General features: G+C 40.7%; 1 protein-coding gene across 2 annotated transcripts in view; it reads left to right on the forward strand.

The window, feature by feature from the left end:
- CPM (carboxypeptidase M) overlaps nucleotides 1-17,288 on the forward strand; it is an 87,509-nt gene that overhangs the window by 11,970 nt on the left and 58,251 nt on the right. Inside the window, exons 1-2 of one of the 2 annotated variants that reach the window (XM_039245644.1) lie at nucleotides 2,384-2,478; nucleotides 2,722-2,884. In XM_039245644.1, coding sequence (XP_039101575.1) covers nucleotides 2,725-2,884 — 160 coding nt within the window. In that variant the 5' untranslated portion in view covers nucleotides 2,384-2,478; nucleotides 2,722-2,724. Of the gene's footprint in view, nucleotides 1-2,383; nucleotides 2,479-2,721; nucleotides 2,885-17,288 lie in introns of those variants that run through there. The other variant, XM_039245645.1, reaches the window with a different exon arrangement.

Raw genomic sequence — 17,288 nt, forward strand, 5'->3', positions numbered from 1 at the left:
GATGTCAGTGCTGTTCCTGGACCACACTTTGAGTCCCTAGGTTTTAGAACGTCAGCCCTCAATCCTCTGTACTCTCTACCTTCCTGAATTCGGCTCTTCCCTGAATTTGCTTCCCTTCCTACCTACTGTGAACCTCAAGGGCAGTAATTTCAACTATACTTACCCCCTTTGTTTTTCTGGAACAACAGTCTTTGCAATCTCCACCCCAGTATTGGCAGACGCACTATTTCTCCAGTCTCCAGCCACACTACCACTGAAGGAAATCCTATAACTGCTACTTTCTTCTATAACAAATGTGTCATTTCTAGAGTCAGAGCAGCAAGCGTTCACTTTGTTCCTGGAAAGCTCCCTTTCTCATTATTATAGTAACTTTGCCTAAGTTGATAAGTAACCTTATCAACCCTATTCTACCTCTTTGAAACCTCTTAGTCAATAAACAACAGTGAAAGAACCTCTTTAAAGCCATCGAGAAGTCACATTCAGCATAATAATTGCTGCATACTTAAAAAAAATCCACTAAAGGGGCACCTGGGTGAGTCAGTCAGTTAAGCCTCTGACTCTTGGTTTCAGCTCCGGTTGTGATCTCACTGTTTCGTGACTTCCAGACCCAGACCGGGCTCACAGTTCAGAGCCCGCTTGGGACTCTCTCTGCGTCTCTCCTACTCATGCTGTCTCTGTCTCTCTCAAAAACAAACTTAAAAAATTTTTTTTAAATCCAATCAAACCCCAACAATGTCTTATTAAGGTTTTCCAACTCATAGAAGTCTGGGTGTTTTTTTTTTTTTTGGTTTTATTGCTGTTTTTGTTGTTTTCTTTTGAGAGAGAGAGAGAGGGAAGGAGATCATGCACTCAGGCACATGCACTGGGGAGGGGCAGAGAGGGAGAATCCCAAGTAGGTTCCACGCCTAGTGAGGAGCCAAAGGAGGTCCTCCATCCCACAACTTTGAGATCATGACCTGAGCCAAATCAAAAGTCAGGGGCTTAACAGACTGAGCCCCCCAGGTGCCCCTGAAGTCTATTTAAAGACTTAAGAATTAAACTAAATTACTGAATAAACACCTCACACAGTTCTTACAATGTGCCTGCCAACTTCAGTTAGGTAGGTATAATTATTATTTCCATTTTACGGACCAGGAAACTAAGGCACAGTGAGTTAACACAACCTCTGAAGAGTCAGAGCAAGTGATTGGGACCCAAACTGTGTGCCTCTGTAGTCTTAGGTTTTGTGTGTCTCCGCCCTGCTGCCTGGGAATCACAGGAGGCCTCACTGTTCCTAAAAGCTCAATTCTACAATAGTATCTCTATCTGTGACAAAGAAGAGGCAGGCAAATCAATAGCGGTTTTCAGCTCCTGACTGCGTATTTGATTCACACAAGGCACTTTTTAAAAAATATCCTTCCCGGGGCCTTACCAAGAGAAATTCTGTTCAGTTAGTCTTGAGTGGGGCACTACTATTTTTAACCTGTTAGAGAGAAACGTTATTCCCAAACGAGTGGTTTTCAAGCTGTTTGTACTCACTGGACCCTTGATACAAATCTCCAACTACTCTGCAAGGTAACGTGTGACAGGTGTGTGAGGTCTTTGCCCACACCACGAACGGCCTCTCGGGCTTTGGTGAAATATTTGTTATTCCTAGTGCAAATGTAGACCAGCCCACTCTTCCAGTAAGAAGCATTTTAGGAAGAGGGAACTGATATTGGCGTAGGGAGTATTGGTGGAGGGAGTGTTGGATTCACAAACAGGGGCTCTGCTTTCTTCCGCGTGACTTCCAGTTTTAAATTTAACCTAGTCAATCTCATACACCAAGTAATTTGTCAGCAATGTTCCTGTACTCTACACTTGGCAGTTTAAAACTTCTACACACCTGCGTTCTTCTGTCTTAAATCCCACGCGTCCTCAGAGCATGGCTGGGGAGCCTGACACAGCTGGGGGCGCAGTTCCCTAGGGCTCAAGAGACGCTAAGAGCCACGTGGAGGTCCAGATGAGCTACAGGCCCAGCTCTTAGCTGTAAACTCACAACAGCTGGAGACACCCAAACGCCCGCGTGCCCCTCGCTGGAGCCCTGGCCCAGGAGAGGACACACTTCCAACCCGTGACGCTGGTAAAGCCCGGGCCCGCGACAGGCGACCTGGCTTGTCCCCCACCCTGCACATGCGGACGCAGCCCCTGAACACCGCAGGGCGCCGGCTCCAGTTTGCCCAGGTGCGAAGGGCGCTGAACTCCCCTGGCCGCGCAGCTCGGCCCCGCCCATGAGGGACTCGCGCGGCTCCTGAGTGGGCCGGCGGGACGTCAGTCAGGCCCCGGGGGGGGCGGGGCCTGAGTTGCGCCCGTCCCCCAGCCGGCTATAATGTCGCGCCCCGGCTGGCTGCGGGCGGCGGGTGGTGGTGCGCGCCTGGGCAGGGGTGAGGTCCAGGGCGTACGGAGCCCGGAGCAGCTGCCGCAGCTGCCGCGGCGACTCTCGGAGGAGAGGGAGAGGAGGTGAGGGAGGGGCGGGCGGCGGCGGGATGGAGGGCACTGGTTGCTGCCGGTGCTCCGCTTGCACCAACTCCGGAAGGTGCCGCTTCCAACTTTTACCTCCTTGGAAGCAGGGAGCCGTAGTGTCAGGAGACTTGACATTGGAGTGCTGAGCCGAGCTAGTGACGTGCACAGCCTCGCCACCCCCCCCCCCCCCCCCCCCCCCCCCCATCTGTTCTCAGCTTTGTTATTTTTATTTGTCTCTAGAAAATGGACTTCGCCCGCTTCTGGCTAGGGCTGCTGCTGCCTTTGGTAGCCACGCTGGATTTCGGCTACCACCACCAGAAGGACATGGAAGAGTTTTTGAAGAGCGTGGCCCAAAACTACAGTTCTATCACTCGTTTATACAGTATTGGGAAATCCGTGAAAGGTAGGGTCTATCTCGTGCACTTTCCCAAACCCTCAGTCCTCGCTTTCATTCATTAAATATGCCTTGGCTCCCTGAACCCTTTCCCTGAAGCTGCCCAGAGGAGCTCCACGCGGGTAGACCAGTGGCTTGCGTGTTGGTTGTTTTCTGCTTTTGTGTGTTGTGTTGGGTTACTGTGTCAGGGCAGTGATAGGAAGACCTGAATTTTCCTAAACGTCTCTGCTGTCATTCAGTGTCATTGCGTCCTACATGTTAATGGCGTTCTTTTTTCGATCTCGCAGGCACTGGTTGCTTGGGATGTGTATTTTAGTTTTTCTTGGTAAATAAACTTCTGTTAAGAAAGTCTCCATTGTATCCATCGCGGCTTTCCCTTCTTGTTGGCTTCTTTAAATATGGTCTGGACTGTTAGTATTTTTTTCAAGTCTCTTTTAAGCTGAACTAGTTCTGTTGGTGAGATTTCGGTCATGTATAATTAGTCCTATGACTTAAAGTGATGCGAAACCGTCACTTCTGTAAGTTCTTTTTAATGTTAAAGAGTACAATTGGTAAGATTTGTGTCATGTGTAATTAGCCCTATGGCTTAAAGCTATGCAAAAAAGTGGCTAAGACACTGATCAGAGGCTGTTTTAAAATTATCCATTTGAATAAAGCAATTGCTGGTTAATATACGTTAGCAATGATTCAGACTAGCATTTTCATGTTTATCATTTAATTAATTTAGAAACTATATATTAAATATTAAGCCTCATTTTTATAAACCGGAAATTTAAATCAGAGAGCTATTAAGTATTTTGCTCAAGATCACCAGGTGGTAGATTTTATAACCAGGATGGCATTCAAACCATTCTACTTAAAGGCTTAGATATTTGGGGGAGAAGGTAAATACTTTTAGCAGACATTGTTATTTCTTAATCTTCTTATATTGGTACCCCTAAAGAGATTACCTGAAAGTTTAATGCTTAAGTCAAAAGTTTTGTCAAGTTTGGGGCGCCTGGGTGGCTTAGTCGGTTAAGTGTCCGACTTTCGCTTGGGTCATGATCTCACGGTTTGTGGGTTTGAGCCCCGCGTCGGGCTCTGTGCTGACTGCCAGCTCAGAGCCTGGAGCCTGTTTCAGTCAGTGACTCCCTCTCTCTCTGACCCTCCCCTGCTCACGCTGTCTCTCTCTCTCTCTCCTAAAAATAAATAAAGCATTTAAAAAAAAATTAAAAAAAAGTTTTGTCAAGCTTATGCAATTTGGATCTCCACTCTTCATAAGATATTTCCTAAGATATGTTGAAACTCTACCTAGGTTTTAGCTCTGAGGTTTTGAGCCAAGGAGTGTTTCTTAATTACCATATTCTCAATCATTTTCCAAAAAAATCAAGTCCTGGGTTTTATGTTAAAGAAGACCTGTTATACAAATTTACTTATATGCAATGCAAAATAAAAATCCTGGGTCATGTGCGTAAGGGTACCTTTGTTTTTAAACAACATTGCCAATGAGTTGGTGTCAGAATTACTCTATATTGCTCTATAATTTCAAATTACAGAGGTTGGATGTGTGAGAAATCGTATCTTGAATCAGCATATATATTCAGCCTTTTGAAATCCTTTTCCCCTAGGGCTAGAGAAGAGCAGTTTTAAAAGATCTAAGAATACTCATTATATTAATGAAGCAAATATAGAACCTAACTATCTTGAGTTATTGTTCAGTCATCATTTAAACTCCAAGGTGATGAGAGTGTTAATTTTAAGTACTAAGTGATTTGGCAGGTTTTTATCTTCTCCAGCACAAAGTGCTTTGAAGGAAAATTGGGGAATCTTCTTCTTAATGTGAGCCAGCTATTCTGATCCATCTTGCATGGCATCAGACCACAGTAACAGTGAAAGCCAGCAGGCTTAATTTTACTTTGTGTGCACCCTTGTGGCGAAAAGACTGGGAAATTATCACGTAAAACTAAATTCTGACACTAGTGGTCAAATGTGTTGCATATATTGTTGTGAATAATTAGTCAGATTAGGAAAACGTTTCCAAGTGGCAGGTTAAAACTCTACATTGTATCCCTGCCTGTTATCATGAGCATGGAAAACCAGTGCTCATTTCTTGGTACTCTTTTCACTAGACTAGGCAGTTTTCCCAGCTGTCTGCCCTCTGGTGTAGGATAAGTTTTGCTTAGCAAACAGCATTTACCATACGTGTTATTTATTTATTAAAAACATGGACAGCCTACCTAGAAGAGAAAGTAGTATTCCTACCCGGTTGAATACATTTTCAGTTTTTGTAAATATATATCATGTATATTGTTGTAATCATGGATCTATTCTGCTTTTTTCTTCAATTCACATGATCTCATTACATATTTCTGTGCATTGACAAGATCTGTGGATGTAAATTGGTTGTTTTATAGTATTTCATCCTCTTGGTTACGTGAGTTTTTCTTAGTCCTTCACCTCTTTGGAGCCTCTGTACAGTTTTTGATGATGTATCATAAATAATGATGCTTTAAAAGCATCATCATGATGATAACCTTCCATTATAATTGGTGATCTTTTTTCAGTTTTTATTTTGAAATGTTTGAAACCTACCCAAAAGTTGAGCACACTTATACACTTTGCCCACATTTGGCCATAGTAGGCTGACCATATTTCAGCTGAGCCTTTGGAGGAAACCCCATTACCTAATGTCCTAGTAAAATCTTAGGTGAAACAAGAGAGGCAACTCAACTGACACCTGAGTTGAGAAAAATTAGAAAAGGTACAATATTCATTGGTGTATTCATTCATTCCTCTATTTAGTTAAGTCAACATACCACCACCACCTTTTTTTTTTTTTTTTTCTCCTACCCTCTTTGTCTAATATGTTGCTGGCACATATTCAGTAATTTATATGTTTATTCAGTGAATTGAATGTTTACTGAGTGAAGCCAGCAAAGGTGTGTGACATTCATTGCCTGCCACTAGGTAGCCCCCTTTAAAGAACAAATGTATTTATTGTAGATTTCTCCAATAAGCCTTTCCACACCACCCAAAATTAGTTCTAGAATATTTTTTGCTCCCACTTTTTCTTCTTTCTTTCTCTTTCCTTCCCTCTCTTTCCTCCTTTCTGGCTTTTTAAGTTTCTATTTTAATTTCAGTTAACATACAGTGTCATGTTAATTTCAGGTATACAATATAAGTGCTTCAACAATTCCATACATCACCTGGTACTTGTCACAAGTGTACTCTTAATTCCCATCACCCCATTTCACCCATCCTGCACACCACCCCCGCACTCCCTCCCCACCCCCTTGCCTCTGGTAACCATCAGTTTGTTTTCTATAATTAAGAGTTTATTTCTTGGTTTGTGTCTTTTTTTTCCCTTACTCTTTTGTTACTTAAATTTCATATGAGTGAAACCATAGGGTATTTGTCTCTCTCTGACTTATTTTGCTTAGCATTCTACTCTGTAGCTCCATCCATGTCCTTGAAATGGCACGATTTCATTTTTTATGACCAAATAATATCCATTATATATACACACCACGTTTTCTTTATCCATTCATCTATTGATGGACACTTGGGTTGCTTCCATATCTTCCAAATAATGCTGCTATAAACATGGGGATACATGTATCCCTTTGAATTGGTGTTTTTGTATTCCTTGGGTAGATACCCAGTACTGCAATTAGTAGATAGTAGAGTAGTTCTGTTTTTAACTTTTTGAGGACACTCCATACTGTTTTCCAGAGTGGCTGCACCAGTCTGCATTCCCAGCAGTGCATGAGTATTCCTTTTTCTAGTTTGACGACCATTTAAAATGAGATTTTCCACCATCTCTTTTTTAAGAATCTTAACCTCCTAAGTCTAACCTTTACTTCATCTGAATAAAGAAAGTTGCGAAAGGCAAGTAGATTATAAAAGTCTTTTATTCAGTGCTTTCCATGCATTATGTATTTTAATCCATTATTTCGATCTCCCCAACTCTGAGTAGGTATTGTTATCCTTGTTTACAAAACACATCAAGTGAAGCACAGGGAAGTTAGTTGCCGAAGATCACAGCCAGTAGGTATTAGAGAATTCAAATACAGAGCCTTGCATCTCCCTAGCAGATCTCTTTGCTCTTTAAAAGAAGCAGTTTGACACAGCTGTAGGTGGTTATAAGGAGACTGAGGTGGTTGGTGGAAGGTTTCAGACCACAGTCTGGGCCATTTGACAAATATAGCCTGTGCCAAGGATCTGTAGCTCTGTTGACGGTATGGTGGCCACTAGTCACCTGGCTATTGAGGAGTTGGAGTGTGACTAGACAGAATTGAGATGTGCTAAAAGTGATTTTGTAGACTTCATACAAAAAAGGAAAATCCTTCGTTAAAAATGATCACATGTTGAAATAATTTAGAACTGTAGGTTAAAATATTTAAAAATTTCACCTGTTTCTTTTTTCTTAATGTGGTTATGGTTACTACAACATTTTGTTTTAAATTCTGCAGCTTGCATTGTATGTTGATTGGGCTGTGCTGACCTAGAGAGAAATTTGTTACTTTTTTTCTGAGTACAAAAGGAATTCAAGTTCATTTAGAAAAGTTGGAAGATACAGCAAAGCACCGAAAAGAAGATTAAAACTTCACCATACGAAGGAAACATTTGGTAGACTAAAATCACTGTGTACTGCTCCGTGCCTTTCCCCCTCCCTCACACTAAGCCAATTATCTTGTTTGTCCATGCAAACATGTTATTTCTAAAACTTGATGTTCATGCCTGCTTTGTGTCCTATCAGTGGAAATCCTAGTGTTTATTTAACATCTACCCTACTGGTGGACATTTAGTTTGTTTCTAAACTCTTCCTGTTACAAACAATGCCACAGTAGACCTCCCAGCTAAGACCGCAAAAGTTGCCAGAGCACAGACTTGGGAACCACAGTGCCTGGTGCAAATTCTGGATCCTCTGTAGCAATGTGACCTGGAGTTGTTGGGGTAATTCCTGCTTCATAGAAAGTGCTGCATAAAACCTGCTGTTTGGGATACATTAGCTGTTCTTAGGGATACGTTTCCCCAAAGGAAATTACCAGATCTTAAGCAGTTTTATGTATTTGATACATGTAACCAAATCGCTTTCCCAAAAAGATTATATTGATTTTTATAATCTCACAAGAAATGTATGCTAAGAAAAAAATAACTTCTCTAAATCTTCTATTAGTCATAAATCAGCACTGACATTAGCGGTTTGAAAGATTATTGTATTTGTCAAAGAGTACAAAGTTTTGGTCCTGCAAAATCTGTCTTAGAGATCTACTCTACTGCATAATGCCCACAGTTAACAACACTGGATTGTATACTTAAAAATTTGTCAAGAGGGTAGATCTCGTGTTCTTATATAAGCATAATAAAGATTACTAAAGTGTGTATTTTTCATTGTTTAATGTATAAAGGAGAATGTATTTCTCCTGCTTTTTCCCTGTCAGCACTCAGCTTCATATATTCATTCAACAGATATTAATTGAATTACCTGTCAGGAGTCTTCATACCATTTCAGGTGCTCAAAAATCTCCCTAGAATTGGTTTAGACTTCAAAGAGGCACGTACTGTGTTCTCCTACACAGACCTCTCATTGTGTACTGTCCTTGATTGGTAGACATTAGCTACTGATTTGCCCTCAGAAAAGAACATTGTGTATAAAATTTTGCTACAACATGTGATTTTTCTGTCACACTCTTCATTTCTCAAGTATGATCATAAAGCCAGTTTGCTTGGGACCCCGTATAAAATGCTCATTATGATGTAAATATTGATGTATTGAGGACCAAATATCAAGACTATTACAATCTGGGAATTTCAGCTGTAATAAATGTTTGTGATTTAAAGTTATAGTGGTTTGGCAAATCTATCTTTCTTCCTGAAAAGTTTGAAATGCAAAGTCCTTTTCTGAAACATCTTACAGATAATCAGCCTTATTTATAACCATTCAGGTTTTCTTAAAGATTACTTTTTTCTTTTACAATAAGGAAACAATTTAGATTTACCTCTATTATCTATAGTATGATATTTTAAAAGAGGAAATTGAAACAGAATATCCAAAAAGTAACTTAGAATTTTACTCTGCTTCTATCTAGTAACATTTTTATTCCAAATCTCAAATCTATCTGAACTCTGGGGCCAAGTGGCATTTGAAACTTTCAAAAAATAATGACAGCTAACTTCAACTGATTTTGCTATGTGCCTGGTACTTTACATATTATGTTTCACCTGGTTATTCTAACAGTGGTATGGAATATCATGGTCCTCCAGTTTACATATGAAAAATTGTGATGAAATGAATTGTGCATAGTAAATGACAGAGGAACCAAATTATTAGTAAATGATGAGAACCAAAGTCTGTCTTGTGCCAAATATTGAACTCTCTTTCCTGTGAAGTTTCTCCAGTTACTTTTTTCACTGTCCTTATTCCTTACCCTTTCACCCTGTATCTCCTGCCCCCCAAATCCTGCCTCTGATGCCTGTTTCTGAAGAAGTTGACATGCATCCTCTATCACCCAAGAGAGGTCCTGTAACAAATGTTTTTTAGGTGCTAAGTGGTCTTTTGTGGAATTCCTTGACCCCTTTTTGGTATTCAGTTTCATCTAAAGCAGTTTGGATTCCATATTTTGATATAAAGATATTTATTTTTCTATATGCCAGAACTCTTTGAGTATCAGGCAAGAGGAGAGATACAAGATTCTGCTTTGCACACGGGACATCTACCCACCAACATGCCTTCTCTTTGGAGAACAGTGGTTCTCATTAGGAGCAGTACCGCCCCCTAGGGGGAATTTTGGAAACGTGAGGGGAAGTTTAGGCCATAACTTACAAGTCTGGAGGGAGAACCGTCCTGATGCATTCTGATCTGGTCAGCAGTGCATGGAATAGTTATGCACAGTAAAAACTTGTAGCCCACATTTTCTAATGAATGCCCTCTAGGGAGTTTACAGTGATCTGAACCTAAAACCAAACTCTGTATTATGTACAAATAAAAATTTTCCCACAGTTTTAATGTATACTGAACTTTCCAGGAATGTAACTGTACATAAATTGTGGGGAAATTTTATTTTGCTTAGCTCAGAACTTGATTGAGAGGGATTTAACATTCTATTTGTAATAGATGCATTCACAACCCTCAAGTTTAGATGTAAGCATCTTTCTCATCATGTCTTCTAGTGAATTGTGCCAAATATTCACCTACTGACATCATGTTTCATTATACGTTGTTTTCCTTTTATTTCTCTTTTATATAATTTGAATGTTATATTGATCTTTCTGAAATTATATATGTAAATGTGTCTTCTGTAAGTACTCTGCCAGCATAGTAAAGGAAGAGCTGTAAAATATTGGACATGAAAAAAAGAGGCATAAACTGATAGGGTTAAGAACTGTTGATGTAAAATCACAGACATAGATTCAAGTTTATATAGTCAGCATCCAAAAGATGTTTGGTCGGTTAACTAGCTTGAATTTATTTTTTAAATGTTTACTTTTTTCTTTAACTTTTCCTCATGTTTGTTATTTTGAGAGAGACCACGTGAGCAGGAGAGGGACAGAGAGAGAAGGTGACACAGAAGCTGAGGCAGTCTCCAGGCTCTAAGCTGTCAGCACAGGGCCTGACGCAGGGCTCAAACTCCCTAACTGTGAGATCATGATCTGAGCTGAAGTCAGGCACTTAACTGACTGAGCCACCCAGGCAGCTCAATGTTTATTTGTATTTTAAATATTTACTTTTGAGAGAGAGTGCATGCATGCATGGGGACTTGAGAGGAGCAGAGGATCTGAAGTGGGCTCTGTGCTGACAGGAGGGAGCCCCATGTGGGGTTTGAACTCACGAACCATGAGATCATGACATGAGCTAGAGTCAGACACTTAACTGACTGGCCACCCAAGAGCCCCTAAATGTTTATTTTTGAGAGCGAGAGGGGGGCAGGGGCAGAGAGAGAGTGTGTGCGTGTGAGCACAAAAGGGAGACAGAGGATCCAAAATGGGCTCCACACTAACCGTGGAGATCCTGATGCAGGGCTTGAACATGAACTGCTTGATTGTGACCTGAGCTGAAGTCAGACGCTTAAGTGACTGAGCCACGCAGGTGGCCCAACTAACTTGAATTTATTTACTTTTATTTTTTTAATGATTATTTTTGAGAGAGAGACAGAGCCTGAGTGAGGGAGGAGCAGAGAGAGAGAGAGAGAGAGAGAGAGAGAGAGAGAGAGAGAGAGAGAGAGAGTATCTGAAGCAGGCTCCAGGCTCTGAGCTGTCAGCACAGAGCCTGATGTGGGGCTGGAACTCCCAACCCATGAGATAACGACCTGAGCTAAAGTTGGATGCTTAGCTGACTGAGCCAGTTGGGCGCCCCAAACTTGAATTTAAATTAGAAAAAAAAATTCAAATACCAACATGCATTTGGGTTGGGGGCAGGAAATTAAATCATTAACTTCCTATCTAATAATTTAAGGCAATTGCTATTCTTTCCTAGCCCCTTAGTGATCCAATGTAATATAGTAGTTTGCTGAGAAGTTAGTAAATCTCAGTTTGGTTTAAAGGAGAGACATGAGTTTCACCTCAAAATGTTTCTCATCTCTGTTCTGTGAGGATTGCTGCATGTCAGATATCTTAATGTACATATTGTTCTGGTCTGTGACCCTTGCTTGGCATTATAGCTTCAGCAAACTCAGATTGGAGGGCTTAATCTCCACTGCGTCAGAAAAAGCCTTCGTCTTCAAACAAATTGCCTTCAAACTGGCTCCACAGACTTATCATGAATTTACCCAGAGCTGAAGATAACAGCTGGGGTATAAAGGCATTAACAGTTGTGCTTACGTGTTGGGAGGGTTTGTCCTATCACAGAGCTCAGTGGAAGAAACCAATGAAGCAACCCTTCTGTTTTAGTGAAGAGCTTTCCATTTGTTGTTTTCCTAGTTTTTAAATTTTTCTGATAGGAATCTCTGAGGAAACTAGAACCATACTTGAGCAAACTGAAGTCCCATGAACAGACGGTTATCCAAATATGTGCCTAAGATCACTTTCTGACGAAGTACACAAGTATATTGTGAATACAGTTAGGTGAAATTTAGTACACTGTCCCATTTTAGAATGGGAATGGATGTTCAAGGCCTTTTGACCACTCATTCGGTTAATCACCACTTGGATCAAAATGTTAACTCCTCCTGGAAGCCTTTCTCCAGTCCCCTGGGTGGAGTCAGTATCCCCCTACACTCCTCTTCCTGAGCATCTTCTGTGACTCTGTGCATGTCCTCCTGGGGGGAGGGATTGGGCTGTGTTCATCTTTGTGTCGTAGGTTCCGAGTATGTGCTTATTAATGGACGAGCACTCTAAAGGTCAAAACTGAAGAGCTTTTCCACACATAGTAAATGAAGAACGAATGTAAGTATACTCTTCTACAGGATAGTAATGTTATACAGTATAAGTATATAGGGTGTATGTTTTTGTGTATGCTTTTATACAGTTATATTTACCATATATAAGTAGGTATGCAACTTTATATCCTTACATATATTGTATGTAGTAACTACATCAGTCTATCAAGTATTTTGTGATATTTTCATGGTATTCAATGGAGTTTCTAAGAGTAATAGAAAAAAACAAAATGCATTCTCCAATTGAGTAACCTTTATCGGAAATTCAACTCCGTGTACATCTAGTATTCTTAAGGTGGAAATAAAATTTAAAAGTAATGGGGAAATGGTTGAATTACTGCTGTCTTATGGTAAATAATATAAGTCGGAGAGGTGGATACCACAGCTCAAAATAAGTCACTGGAATGTAGGATGTGGCAGCAGGGATGTTGGTGTCTCTCAGGCAGTGAAGGGCATAATTGAATTCTTCTGACAAGCCTAGAATGGTTCTGTGCCCCCAACCAAACATGTATTAAAAGAAAAGAGAGTAAATATAGGATATATGCACCCCCCTCCAGTAAGAAGAGTTTAAGTAAATATCTTGTTTTATTTGAACAGTGCAAGAATAATTTAGGTGTCTATTTAGAGAATTTTAAAAGCGAGGAAGAGAATTCTTTGATAAAACTGGCCCCCCGCCCCCCCCCCCCACACACAGTTCAGCAGAGGTTTGAAACCACTGTATTCAAAGTGTCTCTTCCATCCATATTCAGGAATGTTGTACAGATTTAAGATGAAGGCATTGACATTTAATTATTCTTGCTTCAGGTGTTTCAGAAAGGCACAGGTTTTTGGAAATTCATAGGTAGACTGTTGAAGAACCTTAACTTTAATTCTTAGATCCTACTAAACATTCATTCCCTTGCCCATTGTTGGTAACTCGGTCAGGCCCATCTGTTAAAATTCTCTTAAATGCAGGAGGTGGTAGTCATTCTTGTTGAGTACAGACACCTGGAGAGGTGTGGTGCACACAGATCATTTTAATGTGCAACAATTTAACAGTCTCCCCATTACTCTTTAATTTTTAATTTTTTTAGTGTTTATTTTGAGAGAGAGCACAAGCAGGGGAAGGGCAGAGAGGAGAAGAGACAGAATCCCAAGCTGGCTCTGTACCATCAGCATAGAATCCAACTCAGGGTTCGAACTCCCGAATTGCAAGATCATGACCTGAGCCGAGGTCAAGATTTGGATGCTTAACCACTCTTAACTGAGCCATCCAGGTGCCCCCCACCACTACTTTATAATTTGACAGATTTATGTACACCTTAATAATAGCAGATGTACTTGGAGTTAAATTTCAGATAAAGGCTACTCAATTGGGGGACATATTTTATTTTTTTCCATTACTTTTAGGAACCCAGATGAATAATGATACTGTCCTAGAGATAACCTAGAGGAAAGCCTAGCTGGCTTATCATTTGTTACTGGTAAGTTCCTTTCTGTTTTTGAAGAAACAGATAAGTTGGGATATATCACCTTCTGGCTTTAACAAACAGTTTTATTGGAGTGGTCATCTTTTTAATTTTTAAGAACATGTACACTTAAATGCACAAAATGTGTTTACAAGATCTACATACAGTGTACACTAGTTCCAAGTGTAGAAGTGGGCAGCGGTTGCAAAGGCCTTGACGTGGACAGGATTATTGCCATATTTCTAGGATAGGAGCAAGAGCAGTGGGGTTGGAGCATAGTGAGCAAAGGGAGAGTCCGACTGGATGAAGTTGAAGTGGTGTGCAAGGGACAAATCACAGAGTATTTTGCAAACCAATTCAAACATGGAGAGTTTGATTCTCTTCTGATAATGGGAACCATGGAAGGGTTTTAAGCACAGTAATATAAACTGAGGTAGGTTTTTACAAAAATAACTTTGCTGAATAGAGAATTAGAAAGAGTCAAGCATAGAAGCAGAAAGAATAATCCAATTATGATAATCCAGGCAAATGATGATGGTGATTTTTATTAAGATGCTCTGTTAGCAATGGAAAGAAGTGAAGGGATTAGAGATTTGTTTAGGAAATAAAAGAACAGAGGCACCTGGGTGGCTCAGTCAGTTAAGCATCTGACTTGATTTTAGCTCAGGCTGTGATCTCCTGTGGGATCGTGCTCCTTGTCAGGCTATGAGCCAGGCATGGGGCCTGTTTGGAATTCTCTCTCTCTCTCTCTCTCTCCCTCTCTCTCTCTCCCTCTCTCTCTCTCTCTCTCTCTGCCTCCTTCCTCCAGCTCACACGCTTTCTGTCTAAAACTAAGTAAACACTTAAAAGAAATCAAAAATACTTGGTATGGATGGGAAGGAGAATGGGAGATCAGAAGGAAAAAAATCCAGGATGACCTTTAGCTTTTATGCTTGACCAACTGAGTGTGTGAGGTATTATTGGACCAAGATGGGGACAACTAGAAAAAGACCAGTTTGGATTGAAATCAAGAACTCTGATTTAGACAACTTTTTAGAAGTTTGAAGTCCTTAGTAGACATCCAATGGGGATGTCCAGTAGACAGTTGGGTATGGGTGTGGAGTTTGGGGAAGAGGTTTGGCCAGAGAAATATACTTCAGAGTCAGTGATATCAATGGTATCGAAACCCACTGTAACTGAAAATAATCTGACAAGAAAGTGAAGATAAAAGAAGGCCAGAATAGAGCTATAGGACACTATGGCATTTAGAGTCTGGTAAAGATAGAAGCCAGTAAAGGAGATGAAAAGAAAATCAGCAATAAAGTAGGAGGAAAATGAAGAGTGGTATCACAGACCTCAAGGAAGGGCAGCAGCTTAAGAAGGAAGCTGTTTGGGGTCCCCTGACCACCCACTAATGAGTTGCAAGGACTCACAATTCAACATAAAGTCCTACTCCGAGCTAAGGTTTATTAAGCAGAGGATACAGTATAGGAACAACACTGTGATCTACATAGTCTTATGATCTACATAGACTAAGACTTGAAAGGTCAACACAGGCATCCTTGCTCACTCTTTCGCGTGCAAGAATCAAGAGATTCTCTGTCTTTCCCTCTCTCCCTCCCTCCCTCTCTCCCTCTCTCCCTCCACCTATGGAAGCCCACTCAAGTCTTTGCAGTCCAGAGTTCTTCAAGGGAGCTGTTTGCTTAAACTTGCTGACCATCTAGAGTGTAGCCTCCCACAAGGTACCAGGTGTACATCATGAATCTTCATGTTTACTTGAAGCAATGCTTTTGCCTTAGTACATCCTAACCCACTGACTTGGGTCAGTGGGTCAAAATAACATCATTAATTAGTGAACATCTCAGGAATATTGTGCTCAGAGTTTGGTTAAGGGGATTCCCAGGGATAAGCAGGAAGTGAGTAAAACAGATTGGCCTTTCTTTTAACTCTTTCCTTGCTGAGGTCATGGTTAACCAACCATGTTGAATGCTGCTGTAAATGAAAACTGAGAGCCGTGAACTTAGGGAAGTGATCTGTCCCAGAGTATAGTCAAATTCTTTTTCTCGAAATATATTTATTCAGAGGATATTTATTAAATGCCTAATACAGTTTATTGCATGTGCTAGATTAGGAATTTAGAGATAAAGAAGTTAGACATGGTCCCTGCCCTCATGGGACTGACAACCTGAGAAGTGAGTAGGAGAGAAGAGACTTCCAATAAATTACAAGTGTGATTGGTCCCTTGGAAGCAATGGCAAGGAGACTCACTATGGTCGACACATGCAGGATAGAGAGAAGTCAGTCGGGTGAACGGGGAAGGCAGGGCAGTAATTAGCACATTCAGAGGCCTGGTGGTGAAGGAGTAATTGACCTCGAGGAACAAAAGAAATTCAGCATGGCTGAAGAGGGGAGCCAGAGAGGAGGCTAGGTGGGCAGGCCATGGAGGACGTTGTATACTTTGTTGAAGACTTTTTGCTTCATCCAGAAGGAGCCCTAGACACCCCAGGATCCATGCGTGGTAGGAAAATGACAACTTTGTTTTCTTGATTGGAAAATTTCTGACCATCTTCTATTTTATTTTGCATCACAGTAAAGATTCATTTTTTTTAAAGATAAAATTTTTTTTATGTTTTCATTTTAAGAGAGAGTGTGCATGCACACATGCATGAGTAGGGGAAGGACAGAGAGGAAGGGGGATAGAGAATTCAAAGCAGGCTCTGCATTGACAGCAGCAAGCCTGATGTGGAGCTCACACTCATGAATGTGACCTAAGCCAAAGTCAGACATTCAACTGACTGAGCCACTCAAAGCACCCCATTAAAGTTCCCTTTAAGCACTAAAGTAGAATAGCTATTCTATGGAGGGGGGAAGTGAGAAAATACTAACCCAGGCTGAGTAAATCAGAATACCAACAAAATGCAACATTAAATTTGTTAAGAATAACCGTTCCCAAGAGCTATCCATGTGAAAAGTTCTGGTTTAAGTACCACACCTGGACTGAATTATTCACTTAAATCTTAAAGATTATTCTTACCAGTAGAATTTATTAGAAACATTTCAATAGTTGTGACATATACTATCTTCTCTTTTTATCCTCAGAACACAGATACATGAAAGGAAATGATTTTTTTAATCAGCAATTTTGAAGACAAATTCCATGTATGCTATACTTCTACAGAAACTGATAAATACTGAATCTAGAATTCCGAGAGAAATGCCAGAGTATGTAGGAACAGATACCTTTCTTCTAGCCATATTGAGATATGATTGGTATCTAACATTGTGTAAGTTTAAAATGTAGAACATGAGGATTTGATACACATGTATGGTAAAATGATTGCCATGATAAGATTAGTTAACATATCTTTCACCTCACATTACTACTGTTTTCTTGTGGTCGTGGTAGTGAGAACATATAAGGTCTACTCTTGGCAACTCTGAAGCATATAATATAGTTTTGTTAACTGTAGTCCCTGGGCTATCCTTTAGATCCTTATTTATCTTAGAACTGGAAGTTTGTACCCTTTGATCAGCATCTCCCCATCTCCCCCACTCCCCAGTCCTTGGCAATCAGCAGTCCACTCTGGCATTTCTGGGAGCTTGACTTTTTTGTATTCCACATAGAAGTGA

Source organism: Hyaena hyaena, unplaced genomic scaffold (genome assembly GCF_003009895.1).
Source record: "Hyaena hyaena isolate Hyena2069 unplaced genomic scaffold, ASM300989v1 scaffold_262, whole genome shotgun sequence".
NCBI classification, from domain to species: domain Eukaryota; kingdom Metazoa; phylum Chordata; class Mammalia; order Carnivora; family Hyaenidae; genus Hyaena; species Hyaena hyaena.